General features: G+C 33.3%; 1 protein-coding gene across 1 annotated transcript; it reads right to left on the bottom strand.

The window, feature by feature from the left end:
• Nucleotides 1-261: 261 nt before the first annotated feature.
• On the bottom strand, nt 262-1,648 carry LOC142597886 (putative ATP-dependent RNA helicase T26G10.1). The gene is made up of 2 exons (XM_075734900.1): nt 1,302-1,648; nt 262-661 (listed from the first exon to the last, which is right to left on the bottom strand). Exons 1-2 carry the CDS (start codon nt 1,646-1,648, stop codon nt 262-264), a joined length of 747 nt encoding a protein of 248 aa, XP_075591015.1.
• Nucleotides 1,649-11,032: the final 9,384 nt, after the last annotated feature.

The raw sequence follows: 11,032 nt of genomic DNA, 5'->3' as shown, positions 1-11,032 counted from the left end.
TAAGTATTACTAACACTATGCCCAATAGGGTTTAAAATTGCTAAAATAAGTATTAATGTGTGTAAACGTACACTTTTTAAAATTAAAACCTGAAACTGCGACTAACAATGCAATATGTGGTCCGATCATGCGTGTCTTTTAGTCTAACTCACTTTGATCAACTTGTTTCTTAATGTAATGCAAGTCGAGTTGGATAATACACAAAAAAAAATAAGAAACAGTAAAAAATAATATAAATTTGGATAAAGAATAAGTAGCAGTTTAGCGTGACTTTTTATTTTTTTTTTTTTCCAAAAGTTCGTGAAATTCTTTTTCCGCCTGACTCTTGAGTCTAGCCAAATTCATTGAATTTGACACGAGTTCGTATTCATCCTTTATTTTTTCGTAGACAGGAGGAAAAGCCTCTTTGTTGTCTCCAAAGATGGCTATTTCTATAGATTTATATTGAACGACATCGTTTTTTGTTACAAAAGTAAATGCAACTCCGTGCTTTCCAGCTCTTGCTGTCCTCCCTACACGATGAATGTAATCTTTATAATTAGTAGGGACGTCGAAATTAATGACTTGGTTGACATCAGGAAGATCCAACCCTCTTGCACTGACTTCTGTACTGACAAGAATGTTGTATTTAGAAGATTTAAAGCGGTTCAAACTAGCTAATCTATTTTTTTGATCCATGTTTCCTGTCAACACTACGGACGAAAACCCGCAGGTGTTTAGAAAAATCGACACGAGAGTCGCGTATTTACAAGTGTTGCAGAAAATTATGGTTCTGTAAGCTTTACGAGGTTGCATAAGAGCTACTAGATACTCGAATTTTTTATCTAGTGGGACGAGCACAATGAACTGACGCAAATTGTGAGCAGTCTGATTTTTCTCGTCGACTTTGATCCTAATTGGGTTTACTAAGGAAGCTTTCTGCAGTTTGCTTACTTTGCTTGTCATTGTTGCACTAAACAACATTGTTTGGCGATCGCTATTACAAGCTTGGCAAATTTCGTATAGAGCTTGTTCAAATCCATAGACAAAAGCCGGTCAGCTTCGTCCAAGACCAAGTATTTAACTGTTGACAAGTTGAACCCATTTAAATTTTGTAAATGATCAACAAGGCGCCCGGGAGTAGCTATCAGGAAATTTGGTTTTCGAGCAATTTTCTTTAGCTTGCTCTGTTTGACTCAATCCTCCTACAATTGTGCATACTTTAACGTGAAACAGACAACCTAGTTTCTTACATTCATCTGCGATTTGCACGCAAAGTTCTCTTGTAGGGCTTATTATGGTAGCAAAAAAAGGAAAATAACCCGTTGGTGATAATGGAATTTAATATTGGAAGCAAAAAAGCGCCAGTTTTTCCTGAACCTGTCACAGCCAGCCCAATAATATCTCGACCTTTCAAAGCATGTGGAATTGTTTTAATCTGGATCTTTGTAGGTTTTTCCCAATTTCTTTTTTTAATTATTTTTAACAAATCTGGGTGAAGACCTAAGTCTTCGAAGGTTTCGTATGTCTTACCCTCATCATCACTATCGTCGTTTGCTTCGATTAAAGATTGAATAAGCGTTTCATGAGCGCCAATTTCGACAGTTTCGAAGTCGATTTCTTCCTTTTTTACTGTTTCATTTTTGTCTTGCGACTCAGTTTGTGACATCACCTCTTCTGCTAAGAAACATTTTTTTTTTTGCGAAAATAATTTATTTTATTTATTTTAATAAGTAAAATAATCAACTTTATCGCAATTAAATAATGTAATCAGTTCTTTTATCTAGATCGGTCAAGCTTTACAACACTGAAATCCATTTTCTGAATGAGCAAAGGGAATTACAACGATTTAACAAACAGAAATAAAACAAACTTTTCAGCCAATGATCGAAGCAGAGCCAAAAACGGACTTGTATATCCTACTGATGCAGCACATATGAATGAAAAGCACGGTAAGTTTGCCTAATAGTTTTAAAAATTTTTTTTAAGAGAACACAGCCGGCTCAAACGCTAATACTCAGTATTTTGATAATTTTTATTATAATTCAAATTCCAATAACGTTGAGCGAAATGAGTCTATACATTATCAACCCAGGGTTGTTAATCACACATCGCCATTTCCAAACACTAATAACGCGCCAGTGAATGGTTATAACCAAACTTACCAAAATAATACTGTACCTGCTCAAAAGAATTTGCAGCCACCGTCGCAACAGTATAATGCTGCGAGTGACGATCCATTTTACCAGGCTAAGTTTAAATAGCGGAAATAACACTCCAAAAAATGGATTCCTACATTCCACTATGGGCAGTTTTTTTGAGCTGAATAACCCAGATCCGTCCACTGCACAGAAATTAAGCAATGCACAACAAACAAATTCGATAACTGATGACGACGATTCCGTTCCATTGCTTGAAGAGCTGCAAATTTTTCCACGAGAAATGTTGAGAAATTTGTTCAACATAATTTTTTTCAGACGCATCAGCGTAGACAAAATCTCCAATTTGGATGTTTCAGCTCCTGTTCTTATCTTTTTGTTGATTTGCGTGGCATTACTATTCAGCGGTAAATTACATTTTGGAAGCATATACGCAACGTCTATTTACGGTATTTTGCTAACGTGGTCACTTTGCACTCTCTTAGTTGGCAGGGAAACGGCTTCGCTGTATCAATGTTTTTGCATTCACGGTTATTCCTACTTTCCAATGTTATTATTCAGTTTGTCTCTCATAAGAGGTAATTTAAACAAAAAAAACCGTTGTGGTATTGGCTGCTTTTTTCACGACTTGGAGTGCACTTGCAAATTTTTTTATTTTCAAAAAATTGTTTCTACCAAGTGAAAAATGCTTCCTGATACTCTATCCGCTTTGGCTTTTTTATGTGTTTTTTGCACTTATGATAATTAACTAATTTTAGTTGGTACATCTTCGGGCCGAATACTGGTAAGCTTAGTGATCAAATTTATAAACGATGCTTTTGACAACGTTATGTCGTTTGTAAAGTAGTCGGAACTGTGAAAAAATCGGCTGTATACTTTTTTTTAACAATTTTTCTATGTTGAGCATAAACTTTCTCAGTTCGTTAAAACAATAATTAAGAGATTGGTATGTGTAGGAACTAAGGAAAATTATGTGAGCATCAACCATGATAACAAGTGTCTGTAAGTAGATTTTAATTAAACAAAACAGTATTAATTCGATTTGCTTATCAGTGGATTTAGCTTCTAAGAAACTTTTACAATTCTTGTTGATAAATTCAATAAAGTTTTTTAACTCTTGTACAAATTTGCAAACTTCAGTTTTACTAAAAGTCAGAATGCATAGACAGGCCATTAAGTGAGTAATGAGGAATAAGTTGAATTGCGAATTAACTATGATTTGAAGTATTTTATGTTTATTTCTACTGTAAGTTTTTTTTTCGTCAATGAAAAAAGCCAGTCCACTCAAAACTGTGTAGATATGCTGTTGCATTTTTATTCAATTTTTCACTAGGATAGTTAACTGTGTAATACACAATGGAGGATAATAAGTTGTGTATAAACACTGTTTTTACGTCATTTGTACTTTGATAAAACACTGTTGTGATAAGTTTTCGTTCGCTCTAAAATATCTTCCAAGCTTTTTTTGTAATTATTTCGTGAATCATTTGTTTTCAGGGAAAAGTCGAACGGCTTGCGTACGAGAAAAGATAAAAATTTGCAACTTGAAATATTTGTATTGATGGCTGTTGAATTAAAAAAAACAAGCGTAGGTGTTCATTGCTGAAAGACGTTGATATTTGTTGTGTGATAAAAACCCATCAAATGGGTTTAAGTATTGAATATCATTTATTAATAATTCTTTATTTGTAGTGATGAAGTGGGCTCGAAACACTGTGTCGATATTCTCGAGCTCTGAAACGAAGATCTGATTGTCGTAAAAGTTACTGGATTTTTAAATATTCGTCAATCGAAGTTTCTTCGGGCCGATAAATTTTCAATAGAAATAAAAAGTAACAGATATTGTTTAGCAGTTTGATATTTTTACACGTTTTAGGGCTAGTTAAATTTGCGATGAATTTTTTTAATTGTTCCGCTTTTACATATTGAGCATAAATAATCAGGATCAAATTGTATTCTATTAATACAGAGTGTTTTTTTTTATTTTCAACATTGTATAGACGATTCGACTAATGTCAATCAGGCAAAAATTTTGAGCTAGCAAACGTTTTGACAAAACAACTTCTGATATTAATAATAGTAAAAAGGCACAAACCGTTTCATCTGTATAAGATTCAGATGAATCATGTTCATAGAACTTTAAAAATTCAGTTATTTGATCCTTTGAACTATTTGTTTGTATTTCGCCATTATTCGTATTCTTCAATACATTAAACAGATTTGTACACAATTTTTGCAAAGAGCTCGAATACGCGTCACCCTGCTGAATAAGTATCGAAAGTACTTCTATTAGCAACTCTGATAACGTCGTCATCCCCGGATTTTCGTTTGAATCTAAAGTTTGGCTGATAAAATATAAAAACAATTAACGATTTGCAGTTTTGCAAGAGAATGTGAATTTGGTGTTAAGTTCCCTTGACTAACATCTTTGAAAACTTCAAAACAAATCTGGCATATTTTCAAATGTATATTAAATTTAATAAGCCTTTTTTGTGATGTTCTTTGGTTTAATGTCAGTATAGAGTAGAACTGGTAACTGAACGATGGAAACAGTTTTTTGCGTGAAAATTTAGTATTAAAAATTTTTTTAGGAGTTTAGTTTTTTGGACTAAATGCTTGTTATCATCGTAGAACAAAGCTTCTAATATGAAGCTTTCAGGACGTAGAACTTCTCCTTCTAAAACTAACTATACTAATAACTATCTGTTTTGATAAAACAAAAAAATAATTATAATAAAAGCCAACTGTGATACCTCTAGTTCGGTTTGCAGATTTTTTAACTGCATTATTAACGGAGCCATGAAAGAACTTTTTAAATTGGATTCATACATATTGTTACAGCAAACCAATAATTTTTTCAGAATGCCGAATAAGTTTATTTTATTGATTTGAACTAAAATGTTTGAATGATGTAAAAAAATTGCAAGTACGGATTTTAAAATACACTTAACAATGGATGAACGATCAGTAATGTACAGAGCAGTATCAAGAAACAATACTGTAAAGAGAAAAAAAGGTCGCTGATATTTTCCAGGCACTTTTTTGTAAAAGATCTTTTGTAAGAAAATAGAAAATGATCTATCAATTTGTAAATAAACTTGGCTGCGTATTCGAGTGTTTTCAAATTCATCTGATTAGTCAAGCTTTTTAATATTTTAAAAAACGGTGACTTGCAAAAGTTCATCTGACATGGTTAGTGAGATTTTCATTACAATGGGAAACAAGAAGTGCAAAGAATCGACATCTAAAGACTTGAAAAGTGCTCGGTGTAATTGATTGACTAAGTCAGTAAAAGTACACGTCAGATCGCACAAACCCAGACACATAACTATCATACAAGACAGATCTGAGCTGTTCATAATCCAGGTGTAAGCTTTGTGGCAGATATCAAATTGAATTTGGCGGTTATTTGATAATTTATTTAATAGTAATATATTAGACAAATAAAAAAAGCTTTGAATGAGTGATATATTCTTGAGTTTCACTGCTTATGGCTTTAAAAAAGTTAATTCTTTCGAGTGTAAGTTTTCCAGAATCAAACTTGTTATCTAAGCTTTCATATTCTTGTAACGCTAATTTATTTTGCTTAAATTAGTTTCATCTAGCAATGAAATAATTACCCGTGTATAGTTCACTGTTACAGTGTAAGCTATAATCCGTTCGTTAAAACTAGCTCCATAACTGAGAAAAGATCTTAAATACATTACACCAGCTGTTAAAAACACTAGTACAAATAAATCATTGTAATATTTAACGTATTTTATTACTTGACTAATCAAGGTATTTATCTGAAGAACATTGTAAGTTCGAAACATTTTTTCAAACACGTTTCTGGTGATTGATTGAACTATATCAAGTTTCAAATCATATACATCTGTGCTGATCGTTAAGAGTTCTGCTAGTTTAATGATAAGTAGTATATAATAAATGACGTAGTCGAGTTAAAATCTTTGTTCGGATTAACATCAAAAAGATATTGCTTGAGTTGAGTTTTAGTGTATTTACCGTTTGATATTAATCGATTAATAAACCGAACAACACAGATAGTGACGCCAAAATCTTTTATTCTAGCAGCTAAAAAAAAGTCAATAATTGCCTCGACCGTTAAGTCGTAGAAATCATAAATGTTTGCTTCTAATACATGAATTAGTACCTTGGTTTCAAGAATCATTTTTGTTTTTTCTTTGCCAAAAAAACACATTCTGAGTCTTTTTGGTTGCTCGATTTAGTAACTAAATTGGAAAAAAAGCTTCAATAATATTTTTTGAGTTTTACTGTTTGTTACAAAGTCTCGTGCTGCCAGTATTGTTTCTGATAAAGTTACAGAGATTGAATATAAAATTCGTAGTATGATTCAAAGCTAGCTTCTCGAGCTAGAAGTTTCTCTACCTGATCGAGAATATCACTAGAATAAATAAGTCGAAAATCCTGCTTTTCACATCTCGTTTTTTTTGGTTATTAGCCTAAATCCATCCGTTTCGAATAATTTATATTTATTATATTTGCTGTGCATTGGTTCCGTTATTTTTATAGTTACACGCTATATATAAAATTATGGTGTGCGATCATTTGTTAATATGTACAGCAAGTTTATTTCGGTAATAAAAAATTTTAAGCCGTTGCAGTTCACAAATAATGAGCGAGCATTTCTAAGAATTCTGATTCGGAATAGTTCTGGTTCGCACTTTTGTGTGAATAATATTGCTGGTTTCGATTAAGATAAGAATCGCTTTTTAAGATGTACTGATTGAAGTCATTCAAAGTTTCTTCAGTTAGTTCCCATTTGTTCTTATATTATTCAACTGATCTTGATTGATTTCACTACTTGTTTTGAAGGATTTTCTTGTTTTTTTTTGTAGTTTTAGTTTTTTCTAATTCATTAACGTTTAGACTTAGGTTCGCGTTATTGATTACGTTAACCGACTGGCTATTTGGACTGTCGTCTGACAACTCGCTTTAAGTCATTTTCTCCACTAAGTTCAGACTTTTCAAACTTTAATATTTTTGTAATTTGATCACGTGGACTGTATGACGTAAACCGTTTATTTTTTTTTATTGGTATTTCGACGTCTGACAAACATTTAGTTAAGTTTCGCGTTCGATCTTCAATAACGCGCCAAAGGCCGTCGGGAATTTGAAGTCTTGGCTGAAATGTTACTTTCGTCGCTAATCGCAGCTGCTTCTAATAAATTCAAGTTCAACTTCGCATTTGCAATTTGAAGTGTTATCGACTCTGTGCCTGAACATGTAGAAGCTCGGTTGCTAGAGTTTTCCGAATTAATTAAATTTGCCCGCAAATTTTCATCTAATTTAATCGAATTTTATTGTTTTATGTTTATTCAGAATTAATTTATCCTCTGTGCTCGTTTTGTCAGTTATAGCGCTTTGATTATTAGTGATAATAACTTCACAAACGTCAGTGTATAAATTATTTTCTTGCTCAGCTGTCATTTAACATTACGTGATTGGAACTAAATTGAAAAAGACTTTTTTGTTGAATTGATTTACATTGTGTGAAAAAGAAAATATTTGATAGCATATGCTTCAATGTAATTTTTTTTTTCGTAAATTTAAACGACGTTTAACATTACTAATTATATTCTTCGGCTCGGTTTGGATATGTTACTATTTGCGAACACAAAAAGCAAATTTAGAACTATTTAATTTTGATTCATGAATATGCCACTGCAAAAAAATACTGCTAGTACGAACATTTCGTCTCGATCTTACAATAAAGTAATTGTCGATTTGTTTGCAAAACTGCAAAATTTAAATTTAGTCACAGTTTCTACTTGAGTGTACGGTTTACATGGTAGTTTGTTGGTTGCTGTCGTATGTGTTTTTTTGTGCTGAACATCTTAATCGTCAACTATATTGTCTTTAACTTTATCAAAGCTCGCTGGTCGAACATCTGCAGATTTTTTAATTCTTTATTTAAAGCAAATTTTGATAGCTTGTTGCGTTGTTCTTTTAGCTATTACATTGGGTTTTGATATATTTTTCGATCAAACTTGCCAACGTCTATTTGCAACGTAAAAAAAAGTCTTGTACAATATACAGGTTAACAATCCTGCTTCTAATTGCAGCTTTCATGGAACTATTCAGGCAGTTGATGTTAAGGGTAAATACGTTTTGCGCTACTTTAACTCATTTGTACTGACCATTCCAAAACAAGCCAAATATTATTTGCTATTCAACTGCTTTTATCATTTGCTCAACAGTTCCAACCCTTTGAGAATCACTGTCAGTGGAATAGTGCTAGAGCTAATCATTATTTTGTCCTTTGTTGTTTGTTTGTTTAGCTTGAATTCAGAAATTTCAACTTTTGTTTACTACTTCACGCGCTATGAACTTTTCTCCTCGTGGGCGAGGAAGTTTTTCCGACTATGTTTTTGGTTTTATCGTGAAAAAACAAGGTGTAATTGACTTTCTCGCCGTTTGTGAGAACGTTCGTGCTATTTAACTTAGTTTTGCTGACCACACTATCTAACGACTCGTTGATTCAGTATATTTTCATATATCTGGCCGAAAAAGCAAACCGTTTTTGTGGTAATAAATTTCGGTTACCACATGATTCCAGTCTACTTGGAGAATAAATTGATTGGCAAAAAAGATTTGAGTCAAACTAAAAAGTCTATTCAGGGTTTTTCAGAACGTACTCTGCGACACTAATTAACAACAAGCTCAGCGCTTTTCAATTTTAAAACTAAGCTTTTGCCGCTTTTCGTCATTACGATTAATGTGATTTTTATTTTAGTATTACCGTACTATTTGCTGCTAGTTTTTAGAGAACTATTTTTTTGTTTTCACCTACCCCAATAATCAAGTTGACCACATCCATTATTACTTATGATTACAAAAAAATAAAAAAATACAGTTACTATTTTTTAATTATGCATATTGTTTCCGAGCTTTCCCTAAGTAATTATAACAATACGCATTACCTTTCCGTGCTCGTTGCAAATGTGCGGTTCAGAGTGCTGATGTCAGTTTGTTTTTAGAATTCTTAGTGATCAAATTATGAAACATAACCATGTTTTGTTAAATGATCAAATAGTGTTAAAAAAAATTCCTAGACTGATCACGTTAAAACTTGGCTGTGAACGGTTTAAATATTGATGAAACTTGTTATTTATTTCTATTGATGATCATTGAAATAATGTAAAAAATAAAAAAATGAATAATAATTTTATCAATTTCGTTACTGGGTCTATCTAGGTGGGTTTTTTTTTTTGAAATCTATGACGGGGACGTCAAATATGGTTAAAAGTTATTTTTTTATTTTTCTTTAATTGTTTTTTTTGCGTTTGGTAGGCTTGAGGCCGCGGGAATCGTGTAAGGGTCGTTCTATAATGGAGATCAGCTGATTTCTACGAGAAAGTTTCTTGGATCCGGAGTACCTTGCAATTGAACGCGTTCTTCCACTTCTGAATTAAACAGCTTAAGCACTATGTATTTTTTGTGGGTTGAAAACAGAAGGTTTTTCCCATGCATTGGCTGGAGGACAGAATAAAACTTGTTCTGCTTAATTACGTAGGTGTACTTGAAACTATTAGACAGATTTATTAACATAGAAGATATTTTTATTGTATCGGTGTGTAAAAAAAACAATCTTCATTGACCGTAGTTAAGATGTTTTGTTATAGCCACCTGCTGTTGCGCTGTTTTGCTAATGAAAGGTAGACCGGAAGAAGCTGAAGTCAAAAAAGATATGTGCACATAGATCCATTTTTGGACTTTTTTGAGATCTGACCAAGTAGAGGCAAAGGTGAGTTGCTTGTAGTCTTCCACTTTTGAGCCCAATTCGATTAACTTGCGTTGAAACGATGGATGTGTAATTGCTTCGTACACTTGCTCAATAGAGAGATGGTTCTCAGGAAAGATTTTTTGTATGGTATGACCTGCACTATTTGTCATGATATAAATATATCAAAAGTTCGACAAAACAAAGTGTTTAGGGCTTTCTAATTACGTTGAACACTGATGCAAATGGGATAGCAATATATTACATGACCTGTAATTTCGTATCCAGTTACGTAATTACGTATTTTAAACCTATCAAAAATAATATTTTTTATTATTAGTTTTGAGGGAATTGATTATTATTATTATATTATTTTGTCAGAAACTTCGATTAGCCAGGTAAAAATCGCTAATCAATTTGTAGAAGTCATCGTATGTTGTCAAGTTCTCGTCAATGTAAGCCTCTGCGGCTTCAACTTTATTGTTGATGCGCCTAGTCACCTCGGGTTTCAAGTTCGAATGAGCGGTGTTTGTGATCGCAACTAGCAGAGAGTAAAAACTCGACACGTTCTTGTACACTTCGCTCTGTTTGAGCGGGTACCAGTTGTGGTTTGCACCATCAATTGAGTCATCATATAGCAGTGAGCCGTCGTCTCCTGTCGAGTTGCATAAAGGGCCTTCGATCGAAAACAACCCATCTGGAAGTGTGTTGCAGTTTTGATATTCAATGATGGGATCTTGAATAGATGGTCGTTCCTTTTTCGTGTGGGTTGCTTCGTAGCATGTCAATGCGGCTTTCCGGCATTTTGAACTCAGGCACAAAGTTCTTAAAGCTCGGTTCGGTCAGTTTTTGCTTGCACTTTTAAGATTTCGGAACTTTCAAACTTTTTTAGTTGTGTTTTGGGAGCTTGCTTGTTCGGCACGGGTGTTGCTCTTCTGTTTTGGCGAGCGTTTTGGCAACGTAATTATCCAACTCAACATTGAGTTTGGGCACTGTGGACGGCCTTTTAATTAATTTTGATTTAGATTGATTTGGATCTATCACTGGCTCGTATGCGGACTTCGTTCTTTTTACGTTTTCTATTTAGTTCGGCTAGGGCGCGACTCTCCAGTATTTGCCGTAGTATCTTGAGTTGTCAGTGGACATGCAT

This window comes from Dermatophagoides farinae, unplaced genomic scaffold, assembly GCF_024713945.1.
Source record: "Dermatophagoides farinae isolate YC_2012a unplaced genomic scaffold, ASM2471394v1 contig1, whole genome shotgun sequence".
NCBI classification, from domain to species: domain Eukaryota; kingdom Metazoa; phylum Arthropoda; class Arachnida; order Sarcoptiformes; family Pyroglyphidae; genus Dermatophagoides; species Dermatophagoides farinae.
Note: the sequence above shows the minus strand (reverse complement) of the source record. Positions and strands in the feature narration are given on the sequence as shown.